This window comes from Balaenoptera musculus, chromosome X (genome assembly GCF_009873245.2).
Source record: "Balaenoptera musculus isolate JJ_BM4_2016_0621 chromosome X, mBalMus1.pri.v3, whole genome shotgun sequence".
Classification (NCBI taxonomy): domain Eukaryota; kingdom Metazoa; phylum Chordata; class Mammalia; order Artiodactyla; family Balaenopteridae; genus Balaenoptera; species Balaenoptera musculus.
The window spans coordinates 26,401,264-26,424,753 of NC_045806.1; the positions used below are offsets into that span (position 1 = coordinate 26,401,264).

A 23,490-nucleotide genomic window follows, 5' to 3' on the forward strand; every position below is an offset into this window, starting at 1 on the left:
TACCCCTTTTTTGAAATTTAATCTTTGTGGTGAGGTGGCAATCTCCTATTCAAAATAAAATAATTTATATTAGCTGTTTAATTTTAATTAAATATTTAGTATTTATTAAATATTGGGCACTAGCATTGCTATTAAGAATAGGGTTAGTGCTTCAGAATCATCTACAGACTTTGCTTTAAAATATAAAAATATAGGCATGATAATAGTGACCTAAAAGACTTCTTTTTTAGGAAGAATATTCATTGGGAGAAAAATATAGACAAGTGAAATCAATACTGTCAAAAATATAAACTACAGAGTGGGAAAAAAAGATTCATAGAGGGTGGAGTAAAGTTTACCAAGGTGAAAAATTTGAATATTTTCTAAGAGGATGGCCTGAAGGGTGTAATATTTATGAGTAATATATATTTACAAAAAGTGGGATTGGTAATGAAGAACATTATTGGATTAGTTCACAGTGGACCTAACTAAATATAAGGAGAATAGAGTATTTTAAAAGTTTGTTTCAAGATATGTGATAATTTAGTATACTTTCAGTATATAAGAAGGGAAGTAATTATGATTGTAATTCAATATGCCTGGTTTTGAGCCTGTTTAAAACGCACACAGGTATAGTTAAAGAGAATCTTGGGGAAATGAAGGACAATAGAACAAGAGGAATGTGTAGATGGTGTCATTTTGGCAGAAGTTACAAGAGCTAAATTAAAGCAGATTTGAAGGCAGAATAGCATTAGAAAGACATGAGAGTAAATGTCACCTGAAGTTGAATGACAGGGTTCTTTACAGGTATTTCATACATTAGCAATGCATATAGAAATTTCCCAGTCACTTGTTCAATGTTACTTTCTGCAATGACTTTATCTGTAATGCTATAGCCTTGCTGTTACATCAGCGAGCAAGGATGGAGAGGTTAGCAAAGCAATTGAAACTTGAGAAAGAGGAGCTAGAGCAATTGAAGGCTGAAGTTAACAGTATGGAGCATGACCTGATGCAGAGACGGCTCAGAAGGGTCAGCTGCACCACTGCGATCCCAACGGTAAGTACGATCTATTAGGATGCATGGATAGGAAGGTGGACATGTTGGCTGTCCAGGCTGTTTGTTTTTCTTTTAGGTTCTGTTCCTGGCACAGTTTTGGTTTTGTTTCTGTTTTTTAAACAATGGATGAAGGACTTCTGCCTTCTGTTCTCATCAAAATAATTTGATGCTTTATTTTTTTTTCTTGTGTGAATTCCATAGACTCATCACTATTTTCAAACACTGACAGTTATAATCAAGGTAAAGCACCTCATTCACTGTAAATTGCTTTCTGTCCGAATAGAAATGAAAAGTACACCTTGACCAAATATCTTATACATTGTTCTCATGTATTCATTTATTCTTTTAAGCATATTGTATATATATTTTTCCAACATTTAAAAGTTATTTTTCTAAGTACATTAATGCACATGAGTTAGATCAAGATGAATATGCATTTTGGGAAAGTGTTGACTATAGAATATTTTAAAGCAGAGCAATTTTGTTAGTGTAAATAATTGTAGAAACTAAGATAATAGTATTAACAGCGGTCCTAACAGGAACTGCTCTCATGAAAAGATTCGGTAATATATTTTTAACATGTTGGTTAATATTTGTGAGTTCTAAAGTTCTTTAAAAATTCCAAAAAATTTGAAACAAGTGTCCTAAAATCCTGTGACATCACAAGCTTTCTGTGATCCAACCTATCATTTCATCTTTCAACATTCATTCGTTCAACAAGCATTTTTTTTTTACAGTTTATGAATGTGGTCCTATGCTAGGAGCTTAGTGTATACCTGCTGGTGGGAGAAATAGACCCATCAATAGATAACTGTAATACAGTATGGTAAGTGCTGTGTCTGCTCACGGGTAATGAGAGAACTCATACATCAGCTAGTTTATCCGTGTATACTCAATACACTTTGCTCTCTCACATTATGCTCCTGCTGGAGTGGTCTTCTGAAGCCCTGTGTGTATAAATGCTGTCTGTTCTTCAGGGCTCAACTTAATCTCTACTTTTTCATGGAGCCATTCCTCATGTTCTTACCGTCTCTTAACTAAGGGTAATCTCTTTCTCAGAGTGCACAAGTTTAGAGAAGTTAGTGTATATGTCAGGCCTCTTGCAGACAGGATGTCTGCAGCTATGCCCTCATAGAGAAGTTTTTAACTGAAGTTCGTGGCTTCAAAGGAGATCCGTGAGTCCCTGAAATTATATGCAGAGTTTCATATGTGTGTTTATATGGGAAGCAGGTCTATAGCTTTCATCTGATTTTCATAAGGTTATTAGAACTAACCTTTTTTCCTTAATAACTGTATGAAAATCAGTATTACAGCATAACCTAAAAATACTAAACAGTACAGTATTGCTATGTAGGCATAGAGGAAAGGGGAAGGCATTTTAGAAGGGAAAAAGAGCATGAGGTAATGAAGGCTTGAAGTCAAGACAGACTTTAAGGAGTCTTTACAGTTCCCTCACTTAAGCTGAGATTTCTGATGTCTTAACAGGTTAATGTGCATAGGTAGAATAGTGGAGGTGTTTGAACTGTATTCTGCTGGTAATGGGGAACCAGTGGAAGTTTTTGAGAAGTTAACTGTTGAGAAAAAGGCCTATTTAATAATGTAATGAAATTTTTTCTAATATTGACTAAATACCTTATAGTCAGTATCAGAAGTGAGAAGGAAGGGTTTTAATTAAGACACATGGAAAATTACAAAGCTATCTTTAACTGAAAGATGATACTAATGTAAATCACATCTGTGCCTCATTTTTTTCCCCACTCGAAATCTTAATTATATCCTCTGATTGGGGGAGATATTGAAGAACATAACCCAAATGGGAATCCACCAGTGGTGGGTGGGCACTTCGGAGTCCTTTAGGTACTTGTAGAGTATAAACAAATTTTCTTAGCATAGAAGTCATTTCTCTAAAATAACCATATAAACTTTGTTTAGCAACTTCTTGCTGTATAATAATCCCTGCTAAAGCCCTATTGATTTCTTTGTTGTTGTTGGAAGTAGAGAATTGTCTAACGTAGCATAGATCAGTGCTTAAAAAAAAAAAAAAAGATTTTACACGAGAGCTTTTATTGATGAGACTTCTTTAGAAAAAGAGGGAAGTTAGTCAAACTGCTGCCCTACGCTATAATTTATTTTTAACTTTTTGTTATAGAGAATTTCAAACATACATAAAATAAGCAGAATAGTATAGTGAACTCCTGTGTAGCCATCACCCAGCTTCAGAGATTAGTGGCTCATGTGGGTGATAATATCTGAGAGGTGAGAAATTTGAGTGTGATTCCCATGTGTTTCCACTGCCAGACCTAGAGTAAAATAGAAGACTAATAGGAATGCGTGGCTGAAGAACAGTTATACGTGGTGGTTATGATCTGGGCTCTCAATGCAGGTGTGAATTTGAATCCTACTTCTTTCTGCTCCTTCTGTGTCACTCATATATCCTTGGATAAGCAACTTCCTTTATGCTTGTTTTCTGGGGAGTACCCATCTCATGGGATTTTTGTTAGAATTAAGTAAGATAATATACATTAAACAATGTATTAAACAATTTATACAATGCCCAACAGTAAATGTTGTTTACAAGATACTGGAGAAATCTGCTTTAGGTATGTATATACATAACACAAATCTGAAATATTCTGAAAAAATTTGATTTCCTTTTAACTTTAGGAACATGTATAACAAGGGTATATATTATGTAGAAAATTAATTAAGAAATAAAGCATTTAGTCATAATTCCCTTTTTGTTCATAGAGGCTCATTCGTGGCACCATGATGTAGTTGAAAGGGTGCCTACATAGGCTCTGGAGCCAGAGTAACTCCTTACTCACTGGTTCTAAGTTCTCTGTATCTGATTTTCCCTATCTATAAAAGGGAATCATAAGAGGTATATTTTAATATTACTGTCAAGATAAAGAGGCAGTATATGTAAAGTGCCTGGTGTGAAGTGGGTGCTCAATAAATGGGTATCACTATCATTGTCCCACTCGTGTAGGATTATACAAGAGAATTAACTTTTTTGCTGCTAAGCACATATTGCCTCCTTTACGTTTCAAACTAATTTCTTACCAAGTAGTATATTAAAAAATTGGTTAGAAACCTGTGTGCCTCATGAAACTGAAATGCAGGTTTGTGACCAGCGATATGTGCAGTTGCAGATGCTTAGAGGAGCAGTGAAATAACCTTTCCAAGGAGGGCAGAAGTGAAGGATGCGTAACGGCCGTCATTTTTCTCAGTCTCCTATTTGCAATGCATTGTATTAAATGCTGTGGGAGATGTCATCTCTTAACAACATCTGTATGTGAAAAGACATACATATATCTGTCTATGAACCTGTACGTGTGTGTGTGTGTGTGTGTGTGTGTGTGTGTGTGAGAGAGAGAGAGAGAGAGAGAAAAGATAATGTAAGACAGTAAATCAGAAGTGCTGGCCAACTAAATGGTAGTGATATTAAGTACTTTCAGAGTTCTGAGATAGAAATGTTAGTTTTTGCTAGTAGTGTTCAAAGATGGGACACTTTCATGGAGAAGGGAGAAATTTAAGTTATACCTTGAAGGAAAAATAAGATTTTAATAATCGGAGAGCTTCCAATTACTCCCTCCCACAAGTTTTTCCCCTTCATTCATCTTGTCCTGATTAATTGGGTTTTTGGATCAACCCACAATCCCAGATGCGTAATTGGGGCCAAACTATGAAAGAACATTAGTGGTCTTCAACCTTGGTCTCTTTGAGACAACTTCTTAAACTGATGGAACAGGTGACTCAAGGTATTTCTGCCACCTTTTGGAAAAAAGCTTAGAATTTTTTACTTGGAAATGTCAGATATAAAACATCTTGGTACTTTACAAACAAGTCTAAATTATACACAACCAATTTTGAAACCCCCTCCCCCATGAAAATACAGTATACTTTTGGACAAATGGTAGTAATGTTTCAGAAACAGCTTTTTTCCCCTCAATCAGAAGCTATGAAGATGGACATAGGAATCTTACAGATAAACTCTTAGTTTTAGTGAGTTCCAGTGGTTCTACTGTCTTTGGAAATGAGCGTGTTGACGAGAGTTTTTTTGTTGTTATAAGCACATGTATAATAGCCTCTTGAGTATAAAGTGTATTATAATATTTCCATACTTAGTTACAGAGCTTCACTATTCAGGACCGCTGTGGCTGAAACATTCCCTTCCCCCCGCAAATACATAGGAAGGATTTGCTCCTTTAGGTACTTGACTCTCCCAGTGATTCTACAAAGAAAAGAATAGGTTCTTTCACATATTCCTAGGAAGACAGCATCACTCTTTGAAACCCTTGACCAAGTGCTTTATCTTTAATATAAATGCTCAGATGTGTTTTAAACTTTTAATATTTAATTACAAGGTGTAAACATTTTGCATGTTGACATCACATGCTTTGCCCCTAGGAAGGAGAAAAGAAAAGCAATCCCTAATAAATATTTCTCAATGACTTTTTTGTTCCCCTAGCATTCTAAGGGATTGTTAGCTCTTATTATATTCTGCCTGTTATATCATTTTAAAAACTTTTGACACCTGCTAATTTAATGGGCATTCCCAGTTATTCTGATAACATGTCCTAACAGCATAATATCTTGCATTATTGGTAATTAAAATAACCCATTTTGCTTATTTTTCATCACTTTTGTATTTAGTTTTTAGCAAAACAACATGTTTTTATCAGAATAGGATTTTATTGTCTTCCTATCATAGCAGATATTTATCTTTTACTTCATGTAGTTGAAATCACCTGAGTAACTGGGTTAATAGCTGTGCTGAAAGATTCAGTACCCATGCGTCTGGAGTCTAAACTCTATTTTTTACTGTACATATATGTAAATAGTAAGGAAATTCAGAATCTCAAGGGAAGTAGCGGCTTCCAAAAAGCTTTATTTAACTGAAAAATAGGGCTCTCTTCACATTTCAGAGTCTCATGTATGCCCCTGAAAGACCGAGGGAGTAGGCTGGGCTGGAAAGGTCAAGGCAGAAGGAAACAGAGTTGGAGGAAGAATGGAATCCATTTGTTTCTGAAATTTTCATGTACTAGGTTAATAGCTTCCTTTGATCTAGAAAAAAAGACAAAAAGATTTCTATATAGTTTATATAGAAGACCTCTATATAAATCCTGGCTTTATCAATTATGTTTCTTATAACCTTGGGAAAATTATATAACTTCTTTGTGCCTCAGCTTTCTCATGTATAAATTGGGGGTGATATCAGTACTTACCTGGGAAGATTGTTTTGAGGAAAGAATGAGAGAATTCTGGTGAACATAGTGCCTGACAATTAATAAGCATTAATTAAAATTAGTACTGTTGTAATTTTTACCAGCCTTGACGAGACTAAAGTCGTGGACATTGCTTGTTTAAAAGGTTGATTCTTAGTTTCCCTTACCATGAAAACGTAGAAATAAAATATTCTCAATGCTTTGTGATTAAAATATGGTAGTATTTGTATGAGAGAACATAGTGTAGTATTATAGCCCCCCCACATTATATGCAGATTTTGTTTATATGTGGCCATATTGATGTCACCACTTTACCTGACTATTCCTTGAAAAACATACAGGACTTCTTAAACATGTCCTCTAATGGATTAGGGCCATTTTCTTGGTAATAACCAGTCAGAACGATTAACGTGAATAGCAGTTCTTAAATGTTGGGCTTGATAATGACTTTCCCACAATTGCTATTTTGGGTCCTTTCTTACTAGCCTGAGGAAATGACAAGATTGAGAAGCATGAACAGACAACTCCAGATAAATGTTGACTGTACACTGAAAGAAGTTGACCTCCTTCAATCTAGAGGTATAGACTTGATTATTTGGTAAACCATAAGTAATAGTGTGGTGTTTTAAGCTGCTTAAATAGCAATCATTTTGGTTTTACAGAAATAATGGATAAAAACTCTCTCTTAAAAGATCACAGTCCTGGTAAAGAGATCCCTTACTCCATGGTCATAGATCAGATTTGGGTGATCAAAAAATAGTATTACTTTGGCAACTTCATCATTAAGTTCTTACCATTTAGACTGTTTTATGTTGTTACTCTGTATTTATCCTCTTTTAGTCATTTACTGTGAATATTTTATAAATTGCTGGGGTTTAATTCTAAAACTTAGTAGATTTATATTATGTGATAGTCATCGAAGATATCTGTAAAAATAGGGATCCCAAATCAGAACATCAGATTTCTCATTTTAAAAATAAATTTCATATGCGGTTTTTTATGTTATCTGTTACATGAAAACATTCAACTCTATCTTAGATATTTTGTTTTTGGGTTTTTTTTGGCTCTCTTATAGAAGTGTACTACAGTAGAAGCTCTCTTAATTGACTTTGATTTACCCAACTCACCAGGTTAGAGATATTCTTCATTTCCCTCTGTAAAATACACAGCCAGGAGGCTGCATTCTGGCATGTCTCTGTACTGTTGCTCGCATCAGCTGAATTGTCTGCTTACCAAGAGTCAGTTGTGCCTGTTTTTAAACCCCTTTAAATTACAGAAGTATTGTAACTGGCATAATGTTTTCAAAACTGACATGAATGCAGGAGAAGCTGCTCTTTCTATAAAAGCCATAGGCAACTGCTTTTTAAAGACTCAAAGGCAAACACTTAAAAAATACATATAGGGACTGTGAATTAGATATGGGTGAAAACAACTGAAAAGGGTTGCAGAGGTAAATCAAAAATCTAAGAGGATTCTATTCTCAAATTAAATGTTCTTAAAGTATCTTTTTTGCTCCATTCTAAAATCAAAACAGGGAATTATAGATCAGGGTGCAGCAAACTAGCCTGCTCTCTGTTTCTGTAAATAGTTTTAGTGGAACATAGCCAGACCTATTTGTCTGCATATTGTCTGGGGCTGCTTTTGTGTTTCAACAGCAGTTGAGGGCTTACAACTGTATTACAGGTCCACAAAGCCTAAAACTTTTATTATCTGGCCCTTTACAGAAAAAGTTTGCCCATCCCCACTTTAGATCATCATGATGGGTGTAGTTAATTTAAGAAAGACAATATAGAAGTCTGGTCAACAGATACATAAAGAAAAGGTCTTGGTCCAACATTAAAATATTGCTATGTTTATATGTTTCGTTACATTAAAGTTGGCCTGGGCTTCCCTGGTGGCACAGTGGTTAAGAATCCGCCTGCCAATGCAGGGGACACGGGTTCAAGCCCTGGTCCGGGAAGATCCGACATGCCACGGAGCAACTAAGCCCGTGCGCCACAACTACTGAGCCTGCACTCTAGAGCCCATGCTCCGCAACAAGAGAAGCCCCCGCAATGAGAAGCCCGCGCACTGCAAGGAAGGGTAGCCCCCGCTCGCCGCAACTAGAAAAAAGCCCACACACAGCAACTGACCCAACGCAGCCAAAAATAAATTAAATAAATAAATAATAAAGTTGGCGTGTAATTTTTCTTAAGAATTCCGTTTTAGTCAGCCACCCCTCCCCCACTGCCACTTACTGTTCTTAATTATGGCAGCTAAGAGAGCTTCTACTGTAAAGTACCCCGTTGCCATTTTAAGGCAAGATTATACAGTAGAAGTGGGGGAACCAAAAAGATACGGAACTCTGTGAACAATAGACAGAAGCACATTTCCATGTGAAAGTTGAGCAATCTGGTTGGGTACCCTTGAAGTTTTATTTTCAGAAGCCTAGGGGACTCTACAGCCTAGTAGCTTTAAGCAATGAAAGAACTACTGTGTGGGGGTTAGACAAACTATTGCTAGGATATTAGAAGGTTGCATCAGTTTTTTTGCTTAATGTGTTCTTTGAAGCTAAACAAGAAACACTAAAACATTTAGTTAGGATATTTTTAGTAAGCCTTATGGGATCTAGAAATTAGATCATCATCAGCTGTAACTTAAGTAATTGAAGAAATACATATGCAGCATCTTAAAGCATAAAAAGATCTAATTAATAAATTAAATAGCATTGTGGCTTTCATGAGCCATTATAGGAATTATTTTCAGAAAATTATTTAAAAATAGCATATCTAAATGGATTAAAACATGTGTGTATAGTACCTGCAAGGAAAACTGTTCGTTATTGAGGTTTTATAAACGAAGACCTGTGTTTTTGGTCTCTGTTGGGCAATAAAGAGCTCTTTTTGGTGCTTAAGCAGTTCTAAATCTCCCTTCATAAGGGGTCCAAATATATCCATTTTATACTAAATTCTACTCCTCCATCCTCTGGAAAAATTTTATACTGAGTTTTCAGCCTAAATTTTTAAGCCAGAGAAGGAATCTAGACATTTTGGGGGGCAGGGCATTTAGATTAGATACAGATCAGTGCGCGAGTTGATGAAAAGCAGCTTCGTTGTTGGTTTTGGTGAGGAAAACTTTTGTTGGGGGAGAAAATTAGTTCTAGAAATCAAGAGATCCAATATATTTGAACTATCAGTACCACATACCATCCTCTGTAAATAAACATGTATACAGTTTAAAAGCTTAACTGGAATTATGCAGAACTGGCAGATTGCAATGATGGGTTCACAGATGTGAAGGTAGGACCCAAAGTTGGCATTGGATCAAAACTGACCTTGCAGGAGTCATGTCAGGAGAAGGGGCTGAAACAGACACTGTATCAGAGAGTGAACATTTTGAGAGAGGTGAGATTGTTCTGTTATTCTGAAATTGGCAGCATATCATCTTTTATTATTGATAAGTCTGTAGGCAACATTTAAGATACTCCTTTTCTTGAAGATAGGAATCCCTGAGCTGCTGATATCATAACAACTTGATTAATCTTTGTAAATTTATGTTTAGCTTCTTCCATACTTGAACTTATAATGGATAAAATTTTAAGGTTAATATGAAAGACATAAACGTGAGCTTTCTCATGGTTTTGTTCATTAAAATCAAAACAAACAGAGAAAACAGTTCAGTCATCCTTTCATTTCTCTTCTTCATTTACCTCCCTATGTGCGCCACATACTTAATCCTGTGTAAAGAGATGAGCTTTATAGTTAGAAAAATGTTCCTTTAGGTGATACATTGTAGAAAGAAACTGAAGTGGTAGTTTGCTTGGGTATTTTCTCAAAATGGTAAAACAATTTCAGTGGGAGAAGGGTAGGATAGTATAATGAGTTTTGAAACCCTGGAAAAACAGTTCCCCTTTTTACATGTTTTATTTCCATATTTTCAACAAAAAATTCAAATAACAGGAGAGAGAGTCCTAAATGCCTGCTGATTTTATTTTCTTTATAGGTAACTTTGATCCAAAAGCTATGAATAATTTTTATGACAACATAGAGCCTGGTCCAGTTGTACCACCCAAGCCACCTAAAAAAGGTAAGTAGGGAAATGTCACAGACGTCATAGAAATGAATATGAAAATTCCTTGGCAGTTCACCTAAAAAGCTGAAGAAATTTCCATTAGAGATAGCATTTTAAAAGTTACCCTATTGATGTTACTGTGGCAATAATAAAATGTCCCGAAACATTAATTTCTAAAAAGTACTAAAATTAATAACTCCTAGAGGTCAAAGGTAACTAAAATACAATATACAATCTATTTTTTAAAAAATAACTTGAAAAACTTGTTATTTTGTATAGGTGATTTACACTGTTATGTTAGTTTCAGGTGTACAGTGAATTTGGTTCTGTTATGATATACGTATACCCATTCTTTTTTCAGATTCTTTTCCCATGTAGGTTATTACAGAATATTGAGTAGAGTTCCCTGTGCTATAAGTAGGTCCTTGTTGAGTATCTGTTTTATATATAGTCGTGTATATGTTAATCCCAAACTCCTAATTTATTCCTCCCCCACCATCTTTCCCCTTTGGTAACTGTAAGTTTGTTTTTGAAGTCTGTGAGTCTGTTTCTATTTTGTGAATAAGTTCATTTGTATTATTTTTTTAGATTCCACATGTAAGTGATACCATATATTTGTCTTTTTCTGTCTGACTTACTTCACTTAGTATGATAATCTCTGGGTCCATCCATGTTGCTGCAAATGGGGTTGTTTCATTCTTTTTTATGGCTGAGTAATATTCCATTGTATATATATATGTGCCACATCTTCCATACCTTCTTTATCCATTCCTCTGTCGATGGGCATTTACGTTGCTTCCATGTCTTGGCTATTGTAAATAGTGCTGCGATGAACATTGGGGTGCATGTACCTTTTCAAAGTATGGTTTTCTCCAGATATATGCCCAGGAGTGGGATTGCTGGAACATATGGTAGTTCTATTTTTAGATTTTAAAGGAACCTCATACTATTCTCCACAGTGGTTGTACCAATTGACATTCCCACCAACAGTGTAGGAGGGTTCCCTTTTCTCCACATCCTCTCCAGCATTTATTGTTTGTAGGCTTTTTCATGATGGCCATTCTGACTGGGGTGAGATGATATCTCATTGTAGTTTTGACTTGCATTTCTCTAATAATCACTGATGTTGAGCATCTTTTCATGTGCCTCTTGGCCATCTGTATGTCTTCTTTGGAGAAATGTCTATTTAGGTCTTCTGCCCATTTTATGATTGGGTTGTTTGTTTTTTGATATTGAGCTGCATGAGCTGTTTGTATATTTTGAAGACTAATCCCTTGTCGATTGCATCATTTGCAAATATTTTCTCCCATTCTGGGGGTTGACTTTTTGTTTTGTTTATGGTTTCCTTTGCTGTGCAAATGCTTTTAAGTTGAATTCGATTCCATTGGGAGTTTTTTTGTTTGTTTGTTTTTATTTTCATTACTCTGGGAGGTGGATCCAAAAACATACTGCTGTGATTTATGTCAAAGAGTATTTTGCCTATGTTTTTCTTCTAAGAGTTTTATAGTATCTGGTCTTACATTTAGGTCTTTGATCCGTTTTGAGTTTCTTTTTCTGTATGGTGTTAGAGAATGTTCTAATTTCATTCTTTTACATGTAGCTGTCCAGTTTTCCCAGCACCCCTTATTGAAGAGACTGTCTTTCCTCCACTGTATATTCTTATCTCCTTTGTCATAGATTAGGTGACCATAGGTGTGTGAGTTTCTCTGGGCTTTCTATTCTGTTCCATTGATCTATATTTCTGTTTTTGTGCCAGTACCAGACTGTCTTGATTACTGTAGGTTTGTAGTATAGTCTGAAGTCAGGGAGCCTGATTCCTCCAGCTCCGTTTTTCTTTCTCAGGATTGCTTTGGTTATTCAGGGTCTTTTGTGTCTCCATACAAATTTCAAAATTTGTTGTTCTAATTCTGTGAAAAGTGTCATTGGTAATTTGATAGGGATTGCATTGAATCTGTAGATTGCCTTGGGTAGTGTGGTCATTTATAACAGTATTGAATCTTCAAATCCAAGAACACGGTCTGTCTTTCCATCTTTCTGTGTCATCTCCGACTTCATTCACTAGTGTCCTATGGTTTTCAGAGTATAAGGTCTTTGGCCTCCTTTGGTAGGTTTATTCCTAGGTATTTTCTTCTTTTTGATGCGATGGTAAATGAGATTGTTTCCTTAGTTTCTCTTTCTGATCTTTCATTGTTCATGTATAGGAATGCAACAGATTTCTGTGTATTAATTTTGTACCCTGCAACTTCACCAAATTCATTGATGAGCTCTTAATAGTTTTGTGGCATCTTTAGGATTTTCTACGTATAGTATGATGTTGTCTGTAAACAGTGACAGTTTTACTTGTTCTTTTCCAATTTGTATTCCTTTTATTTCTTTTTCTTCTCTGATTGATTGCGGTGGCTAGGACTTCCAAAACTATGTTGAATAAAAGTGGCGAGAGTGGACATCCTTGTCTTGTTCCTGATCTTAGAGGAAATGCTTTCAGTTTTTCACCATTGAGAATGATGTTTGCTGTGGGTTTGTCATATATGGCCTTTGTTATGTTGAGGCAGGTTTCCTCTATGCCCACTTTCTGGAGAGTTTTTATCATAAATGGGTGTTGAATTTTGTCAAAAGCTTTTTCTGCATCTATTGAGATGATCATATGGTTTTTATTCTTCAATTTGTTAATGTGGTGTATCACACTGATTGATTTGCGTATATTGAAGAATCCTTGCATCCCTAGGATAAATCCCAGTGGATCATGGTGTATGGTCCTTTTAATGTGTTGTTGGGATTCTGTTTGCTAGTAGTTTGTTGAGAACTTTTGCGTCTATGTTCATCAGTGATATTGGCCTGTAATTTTCTTTCTTTGTGACATCTTTGTCTGGTTTTGGTATCACGGTGATGGTGGCCTCATAGAATGAGTTTGGGAGTGTTCCTTCCTCAGCAATTTTTTGGAACAGTTTGAGAAGGATGGGTGTTAGCTCTTCTCTAAATGTTTGATAGAATTTGCCTGTGAAGTCATGTGCTCCTGGACTGTTTGCTGGGAGTTTTAAAATCACAGTTTCGATTTCAGTGTTTGTGATTGGTCTGTTCATATTTTCTAATTCTTCCTGGTTCAGTCTTAGGAGATTGTACCTTTCTAAGAATTTGTCCCTTTCTTCCAGGATGTCCATATTTTTGGCATAGACTTGCTTGTAGTAGTCTCTTATGATCCTTTGTATTTCTGTGGTGTCCATTGTAACTTCTCCTTTTTCATTTCTAGTTTTATTGACTTGAGCCCTCTCCCTCTTTATCTTGATGAGTCTGGCTAAAGGTTTATCAATTTTGCTTATCTTTTCCAAGAACCAGCTTTCAGTTTCATTGATCTTTTCTGTTTTTTTCTTTGTCTCTATTTCATTTATTTTTGCTCTGATCTTTATTATTTCTTTCTCTACTAATTTTAGGTTTTGTTTGTTCTCTTCCAAGTTAATTTAGGTGTAAGGTTAGGTTGTTTATTTGAGATTTTTCTTGTTTCCTGAGGTAAGATTGTATTGCTATAAACTTCCCTCTTAGAACTGCTTTTGCTGCGTCCATGTGTTTTAGATCGTCGTGCTTTTTTTTTCATTTGTCCCTAGGCATTTTGTGATTTCTTCAGTGATCCACTGGTGGTTTAGTACCATGTTGTTTAGCCTCCACGTGTTTGTGTTTTTTGCTGTTTTTTTCTTGTAGTTGATTTCTAATCTCATAGTGTTGTGGTTGGAAAAGATGCTGATATCATTTCAACGTTCTTAAATTTACTGAGGCTCACTTTGTGCCCAGCATGTGATCAATCCTGGAGAATGTTCCATGCGCACTTGAGAAGAATGTGTATTCTGCTGCTTTTGGATGGAATGCTCTATAAGTATCAGTTAAGTGCATCTGGTCTAATATGTCATTTTAAGGCCTGTGTTTTCTTATTGATTTTCTGTGTGGATGATCTGTCCATTGATGTAGGTGGGGTGTTGAAGTCTGCCACTATCATTGTGTTACTGTTAATTTCTCCTTTGAAGGCTGTTAGCATTTGCCTTATTGAGGTGCTCCTGTGTTGGGTGCATAGATATTTACAATTGTTAGATTTTCTTCTGGGATTGATCCCTTGATCATTATGTAGTGTCTTTGTCTCTTTTAACAGTCTTTATTGTAAAGGCTATTTTGTCTGATATGAGAATTGCTACTCCAGCTCTCTTTTGATTTCCATTTGCATGGAATACCTTTTCCCATCCTGTCACTTTCAGTCTGTTTGTGTTCCTAGATCTGAATTGGGTCTCTTATAGACAGCATATACATGGGACTTGTTTTCGTATCCATTCAATGTCTCCTTGTTGGAGCATTCAGTCCTTTTACGTTTAAGGTAATTATAGATATGTATGTGCTTATTGCCATTTTACTAATTGTTTTGGATTTTTTTGTACGTCTTTTTTCTTCCTCTTTTGTGTATCTGTTGTAGATTTTTGGTTTCCGATCCCCATGAGTTTTGTTTTTGTTTTTTAATTTTTATTGGAGTATGGTTGATTTACAATGTTGTGTTAGTTTCAGGTGTATAGCGAAGTGAATCAGTTATACATACATATATCCACTCGTTTTTAGATTCTTTGCCACTTTCCCATATAGGCCATTACAGAATATTGAGTAGAGTTCCCTTTGCTATATAGTAGGTCCTTATTAGTTATCTATTTTATATACAGTAGTGTGTCTATGTCAACCTCCCAATTTATCCCTCCCCCCCTTACCCCTGGTAACCATAAGTTTGTTTTCTACATCTATCTATAACTCTATTTCTATTTTGTAGATAAGTGAACTTGTACCCTTTTTTGAGAATCCACATATAAGTGATATTTGTCTTTCTCAGACTTACTTTGCTTAGTATGATCATCTCTGGGTCCATCCATGTTGCTGCAAATGGCATTATTTCATTCTTTTTAATGGCTGAGCAATATTCCATTGTATATATGTGCCACATCTTCTTTATCCATTCCTCTGTCGATGGACATTTAGGTTGCTTCCATGTCCTGGCTATTGTAAATAGTGCTGCAATGCACATTGGGGTACATGTATCTTTTTGAAGTATGGTTTTCTCCAGATATATGCCCAGGAGTGGGATTGCTGGATCATAGGGTAGCTCTATTTTTAGTTTTTTGAGAAATCTTTCTTACTGTTTTCCACAGTGGCTATACCAATTTACATTCCCTCATTCCTTTGGGAGAACCTCTGCCATATAATTATTTTTCAGTTTGTGGGTCTCCCACCTGGTGGGTATGGGATTTGATTATATGGTGAAAGTGCCCCTCCTACCATCTCTTTGTGGCTTCTTCTTTGCCTTTGGATGTAGAATATCTTTTTCGGTAGGTTCCAGTGTTTGTTTTTTGTTGATTGTTGTTCAGCAGTTTGTTGTGATTTTGGTGTCTTGGTGAGAGCAGGTGAGCTCAAGTCCTTCTACTCTGCTATGTTGTCTCCCTTCCCCCAGAATAAGTTGAAACTGTATATAATATAGTTAACATTATAAATTTACTCAGCATTATAAAAACCATAGTCCTAAAAGATAATTCTTACGGTGTAATGGGAATTTTAAAGGTCTTATTTTAGAATGGGAAGTTTGATCTGCAGTAGATCTACGATTATTTAATAATTGACTGACAGGCCAGGCCACAAAAGAATCCTTGTGTACTCAACAGGCAGGCATAACAATTAGATTGGGACTACGTGTTTTCTCATCAAGGACAAAGTAAATCCTACATAACCAAGATTTGGAGGAATCACTTTTGCATAGTTGTTATTAAATCATTTCTGTGTAGTATTAAAGATATCAAATCTCTTCTTTTGAGTTTTATGTACCAAATGTATAACTGGCATTTCAGTATCTTAAAAAATTAATCTTTTTCTTCTCCATTCTTATAATTCTCAAGACTGAGATGAAGTATGCATTTCATATCTTAATCCTCTTTGGTTTAAAGAACTCAAGGTAGGTTGATCATGAGGACATACAATATTGGAGAAGGCCTTACTTAAAAAAAAGTTACCTAAGGGTGTAACATTTTAAAATCACATCAAACTGATTAATCAGAGAATTTAAAATTCTACACAAATAATGTTACCTAACCTAAATTACTTAGTTTGGTTGAACAGCTTTGTGTTCAACACTCGGTACAGAGTGTTTTAAGTATTTCATTTATAGGTGGCAATGCAGTACGTGTTCTTTTTATTGTTTAATACTGTTGGGTTGGCCAAACAGTTCGTTCAGGCTTTTCTATAAGATGTTACAGAACAACCCGAACGAACTGTTCGGCCAAGCCAATACTATGGATGTTTTGACTGCTCTGCATTTAAAATAGCCTACTGCTGTCTAAAAATGGTACAAAGAAGAATCTTAGTGGATGACTACCAAGTACCAGATTTGTATCTACTAAGGAAGCATTACCTAGTGGTAATCCAGTTAATTGATTCAAGGGCTGTGGGAGGAATCACCCTGTTTAAGGGATATGTCCACTGTGAGCCACCTTATTAGCATAAACTCTGTGGTCTGAAGGGCCCACCGTAATTAACAAGGACACTCCTGTCTCTTGAGAAATTGCAAGATTTTAGAGGTTATCTTCCAGGAGCTGGGGACAAAGCTAGAGCTTTCTTTGAGCAAGGCCAAATTCTTTTCTTTACAACAGTTAAAGTAGTGCTTAGAAGGAAATTTATAGCCTTAAATGCTCATATAAGACAAGGAGATCTAATGTCAGTGACATAAAATTCTACCCTAAGAATATAGAAAAGAACAAGGTAAGTGAAAGAAAGAAAATATAAGAAACATCAATGAGACAGAAAATACAAATAAACAGAAAATCAGTAAACTCTCAGGTTGACTGATCTAGAAGAAGAATAACAGATTACCAAAATCAGCAATGAAAGATTCTCTCTCTGTTAAGGGAATGCAGTGAACATCTTTATGCCAATAAACTCAACACTGTAGATGAAATGGACACATTCCTTGAAAAAATGTATCCTACCACTACTGAGAACAAGATGAAAAGGGAAAATATAACTAGTTATATATGTAATTAAAGGAATTGAATCCATTATCAAAAGTTTTCCCAGAAAGAAAACTTTAGACCCAGATGGTTGCACCAGTGGGTGAATTCTATCAATTATTTAAGGAAGAGATAATGCCAATCAATCAATCAATCATACAAACTCTGAGAAAATAGAGGAGGAAGGAAAGCTTCCGATTTTCTTTATGTAGCCAGCAGGACCCTGATTCTAAAACCCGATAGACATCACCTACCTCCCCGAAAGAAAACAAAGTTACAGATCAATAACCCTCATAACATAAAAAACTTAATAAAGTACTCACTATATAAAAAAAGATAGATAGATAGATAATACATCATGACCAAATTGGGTTTAGCCTCAGGAATGCAATTATTAAGAAAGTAAAGGAGAAAAAGCATATGATCATTTCATTAGATAACTGAAAAACAAACATCTGATAAAATTCAGATGACATGATTATTTGCAAAGAAAATCTAAGGATACCAAAAAACAACTGTTAGAACTAATAAGTGAATTTAACAAGGTTTTGGGATATAAGGTCAGGATCCAAAAACCATATTAGCCAACAATTGGAAAGTGGAAATAAAAGGATAATTACAATACCATCCAAAAAATGACACTTATTAATAAATTTAACCAGATATGTACATTGAATATTATAAAACACTGCCAAAGAAGACCTAAATAAATAGTAATAAACCATATCTGTTAATAAATCAATTTTATTAAGGTACCTATTCTTTTCATATTGATGCAATACCAGATTTAACTGTTTTTTTCTTTTTTTTGGTAGAAATTAATAAGCTGATTCTGAAATTCATATGGAAATGCAGAAGACCTAGAATATCCAAGTGGAATATAGATGTTTATCTGAATAATAAGTGTGATAATTAGAGTGAGAGAAAGAAGGAAAGACAGAAAGGGAGACTGAGAAATCTTTTTGGACTAGACTTTGTAGTTAAGCAACGCAAGTGTGTGTGTAATAAGCTCCCTCAGCTGATTCAGAAAGTCGTTGCCGTCCCCCCACCCCCCACCCCCAACCTTGACATTGGTAACTCATAGTGGCGAGAGCACTGACCTTGGTGTGGTACAACTTGAGCACTGGTCCTGGTTGTCTTGGCCACCTGACCTTGTTCAGATCCAGAGAGGTGCTTCTGTACAGGGTTGTTGTAAGAGTCAGTGAGGAGGAGGTATGTGATGCTATAAAAGTGGTTAACAGATCTAAGAAGTAGAACTTTACCTTATTCTATTCTCTGGAGCCTAAGATGTTCACTCTGCTTTTGTTTTACTCTGATAACAGTGTTTAAATGCCTAAGCCCCATGCTTAGGATTGTGGAGCACTGATTTCCAAAGGTAGGTTGTACTAGAGGACTGCTTATGGGCTCAGAACTGATTACAAAATATAAGATCTTTCTTTGGTTCTTAAGGGTAAATCATATGAAGTCTGCCATTTTTTTGTTTTTACTTAATACAAAACACTACTTACTAACTACCTATAAATTAATAGAAACAGTATTCTAGCAAGAAATTGGTGTGCCTGCAGTCCATGTTGTGAAGTGTCTACTGGGCTTTTGCACACACAGGTAACTGGAATTTATGAAAAGATTGGGGAGTGTGTATTATCAGTATATAGTATTACTTTGAGTTGGTTCTGATTTTTCAATTACTGCTATTTTTGTTCTTTATAAAATGCTATGGTTTACTGTTAACATTAATGCAATGTGTTCTTTGGTTAGCCTTATATGGGTAGTGTACTTGAAACCCATAATTTTCTAGTAACTACTGCTTAATCAGGGAATTGCTAAAGTATAATCTCCCAAATTTTGGGTTCATATTGACATTTAATTATACTGAGTTTGCACCCCTAACTCACTAGAAAGTGGGAAACTGGTGAAATAAGTCATTTATTCCAAGTAATTAGAGAGGATGGAAAAAGTGGATACAACCTTATCCACTGCTCTGGATAGGTTGTAAAAGCAGTATTAAATATGGCACTTGCCTTCATGGGAGAACGAAAGGTAGCATGAGGTAATAGAGTAAATACTCAACTGTGTGTGTTCTGTGAAAGGTCCTTGTGAGCCTGTCCGCTCTTCTAATGAACAGCTTGATCCCTTCTTCCTGGCTCTGCTTCTTCTCATGCAGACTCATCAGACACCTGCACAGTTGAGAGGAAAGCCCGAAGGATTAGCGTGACCTCCAAAGTACAGGAGGACATCCACGACACCCAGGCAGCACCTGCAGATGGTTTGTACTTGTGTGTCTGGAGTTTGTGCAAAATGTCCAAACACACGTGTGTTAACCCACGTAGAGTTCTCATAAGTAAAGGCCAACCTTTTTTTTCCCTTAAGAAATTACTCTCTACTGAGTTTCTAAGGCTGTGCTGTCCAACAGAAATACAGTTGAAGCCACGTACATAATTTTAAATTTTCTATTAGCCAAAGTAAAAGAGAAAAGTGAAATAACATTTCACTATGAAATCAATATAAAATTAGTGAGGTATTTTATTTTACATTCTTTATTTCATACTAAATCTTCCAAATATGGTGTATATTTTACACTTAGAGCACATCTCAATTCAGAGTGGCTGCATTTCTAGTGGCCACCATATGGGACAGATTCCTTTAACAGTATCTAGAAAACAAGGCCAAGTAAATAAATAAAAAACAACTTGAACTTGAGAGTTCTGGACTTTACAATATGTTATCAAACGCAGATTAATATTATAAGAAAACTTTGTACTCTTAACAGAGAGATAACCAAGTTCAGGTTTTGCACCACTTTCCCTTTAACATTAAAGTTTATGTACTCAATTAAATTTTTTCTTTTTTTTTTAAGATTTCCTCTTAGTGTACTTTTTTTTTTTAACATCTTTATTGGAGCATAACTGCTTTACAATGGTGTGTTAGTTTCTGCTTTATAACAAAGCAAATCAGCTATACATATACATATATATCCCCATGTCTCCTCCCTCTTGCGTCTCCCTCCCACACTCAATTAAATTTAATCTTAGTCCTGACCACCCATAGAATTCCTTTCTAAAGATTTTTTTCTCACAAACCTTCTACAACTTTCTATATTCGTATTAATTTCTCCCTTATTTTCTTTCCCATTTAGAAATAACCAGCTTTATGACAAAATTACTTTCTATTCCCTTAACAAAACCCATTTTCATTCTTTATGCACCTTCTTTTTCCTTGCATACAAGGATGTTTTTCCTTACTAGTTTTTAGTACTTACATATTTTAATTAGAATTCTTAACCTTAAAGCCTTAGTTTCTAGCAAAAGCTAAGAAATAATTATGAACTGTTTGCCAATCAGGAAATGCTGGTATGATGAACTATGAACATACCCTAATCTCTTTCTTTAATAACCTAATTAATTTCTTTCTTTAGTGGGTCCCAAGACATGTCCAGTGAACTCAAACAGACTTGTTTAGCAGCTAATGTTCTAGTATCTTATTTGTAAATGATCTGAATATTCAGTGAATTCCCATCGCTTAATTTAGCAGTTTCAAGTTACCAAAAATCTGGAGAAACTGTTCCGTGTAGGCAGTCCTAAAACATTATTCCTAAAGAGTTCACCTAAAAACTCTCATCTCATTTACCTTTAAAGTTTCATCATATCAACTTATTTTCTTGCTGACAAATTTTGTAACAGGAATAGTAACATCTTATTTGACTTCTAGTCAACCTAGGTACAATAAAAGTTCATGTTGATGACTGTATGGTCTGTATTCATTAAACCAACAAACTTAAACTTGTTTTCATTCATTAAAATTAATCCTAGATCATGGTCCTGAAATTCATGGTCCTGAAATTCATTTGGTTTGTTTTCATTTATATTTCTGAGTATTTATATAAGCACTTAATTTCATTGAAGCCAGTTAAATAGAGCTCTTTTATAGATTGTAGGTATGTGGTGTTACCAAAATCAGTACATATATACATACATCCAAACAGACACAGCGACCCAGTACTTCCCATGCCAAAATTTCAGCCAGGAACCAGGTACGATAATATGAAACCCACCACTTACAAAAGAGTTTGGATTCAAATTGGGTTTCTGGCAGATTGAACAAATCAAGGTCACCTATTTAGATGGTTAAACCTTTTTTACTAATATTTATAGAGAAGACACTTAAGATTTGTATTTGTCCTTGACAAGCCAAATTCCAAGTTACCTAGCCCCCCCCTTTATTTTTTCTTATTGGTAAGAGTTAGTTACCTTTGAAATTTGCATTTTAAAAATGGCCTAGATAAGCATTCCTGGAGTAGACCAGCTAGAACTTTGGCATCTCAAAGGCATAGGAGGAGAAATGCAAGCTTCTCCTAGGTGGACTTTGTTCCTTAAGGCCAGATCCACCCCGCCCCCGCCACTACTACAAGCCTCTTAAGATAAATAGGGGAGGGATTTGGGAATGGTAAAGGACTGTGGGCTTTGGATTGTTCCTGGAGCTACACCTCTGGTCCTGGAAAAACCTGATTTGTAAAACAGGGACAGCTGTTTTTAATTTCTCAAAGAATGGCGTGGCCACCCTAATGATATCAAAGGATCGACATACCCATCCACCCTATGATAGAATGTTTTTTATGAACTGTCACACCACTTATAAGTCATTATGATTAAAAACATGCATATTGTGGAGCTGAAAGTCTCATGGAAGAAGGCACACATTTAATCAATGTTTGATATAGTATGGCTAGTACTACGGGGGGGGTGGGAGTCATGGGCGGGCTGAACTTGTGAGGGAAAACTTAGGAGGTAGAACTAATTTAACATGCTATATAACAGTTCTCATTTTTTTCACTTGGCTGGAATATAGCATAACTATCCACTATCTAGAGATAACGAACTTGGAAGGTAGTCTGTGCTGGACTTCTGTCTACTTCTTGTAGGAAAAAAGTAAATTGTTGAGAACAAAGTAGAAAATATATCATAAACTTACTATTTAGTTCTACATTTCTAGTAGCTACGTATACTACTTGGGTTTCTCATTTCACAATACCACTTTCCTTGCTTTTGGGGGGTAATTTTTAATTTCCGTTTGGATTATACTTAGAAAAAAATTCACTGTATTTTCTGTTTTCTCTCTTTTATTCCTAACTGCTCTCAGAGCATCCAAGTAGCTCCAAACAGAGTCCTCGGACACAACCCCGAGATGAAGACTATGAAGGGGCTCCATGGAATTGTGATAGCTGCACCTTTCTGAACCACCCCGCACTAAATCGCTGTGAGCAGTGTGAGATGCCACGGTACACTTGAATTCCCAAGAGTCTGCACTAGGTTGAGAGTGAAACTTTGAGCACCCATTAGAAGCAAAGGAGACCTGGGGAATCTGTACATCTGCCCAGCCTTTTCATTTCAGATAACATGGGGTGGGGGGGGGGTGACAAGGCAGCCACTTGTGCTCAATAAAGGAAAAATGGGGAGGGTTTTTTCCCCCTTTCTTAACTCACTGCAGAGTTAGAGATAGAAAGGGATACTTGAAATGGGGAAAGGATTCACTCCTGAAAGAATGTACACAGAGAAGTCAAGAGCTCTTCTGTGCAACCCCAATTGTTAAAGTTACTGCTGTTAAAGTTACTTATAAAATAAGTTACCCTTATTTTATAAACTAGAACTTTGATTCATGATGTGACATGTTACAGTTTATGCAGACAAACTGTGAATTGCCAGAGCAGACTTACCTGGTCCCAGCTCTCTGGAAAACCCAGGCTCCCCAGGCTTCTTCCTGTTGCTTCCGACAGAAGAGAAGGACAGGGAAAAGCAACCAGAGGATGTTTTCTGGGGGGGCAAAATAACAAGGGTATTTGTAATTGCTGCTTTTTTCAGGGGTAATTTCAAACACACAAACAAAATGTTTTAAAATGTGATTTGTAGCAGTCAGGAATTAGGCATATCGTGCCCTTTGTTCGAAAGTACAATCGGAGGTAATAAGATCCCTTTTGCTTGTACAGTGATTCATCAAGCTATACCAACACTGGTAACTAAGACCTAATTACGCCGCATAATAGATATATTTTTTAAGTTACTGCATGCTTTTATTAGGCCACTGGTTTTTAAAATAACGAACAAGTCCTTACAAATTATGATTTTATGAATGACCTTCTGGTAAAACTGCGCTTTGCCAATAGCACAGT

The 23,490-nt window shown here is 35.8% G+C and overlaps 1 protein-coding gene across 2 annotated transcripts in view; it reads left to right on the forward strand.

Annotated features, from left to right (window-relative positions):
* TAB3 (TGF-beta activated kinase 1 (MAP3K7) binding protein 3) overlaps positions 1 to 22,648 on the forward strand; it is a 112,930-nt gene extending 90,282 nt beyond the window's left edge. For both annotated transcript variants that reach the window (XM_036839521.1, XM_036839522.1), the window contains 5 exons: positions 876 to 1,036; positions 6,750 to 6,843; positions 10,246 to 10,329; positions 19,492 to 19,593; positions 22,464 to 22,648. In XM_036839521.1, the coding sequence (XP_036695416.1) occupies positions 876 to 1,036; positions 6,750 to 6,843; positions 10,246 to 10,329; positions 19,492 to 19,593; positions 22,464 to 22,612 (590 nt within the window). In that variant the 3' untranslated portion in view covers positions 22,613 to 22,648. The remainder of the gene's footprint in view (positions 1 to 875; positions 1,037 to 6,749; positions 6,844 to 10,245; positions 10,330 to 19,491; positions 19,594 to 22,463) is intronic.
* Positions 22,649 to 23,490: the final 842 nt, after the last annotated feature.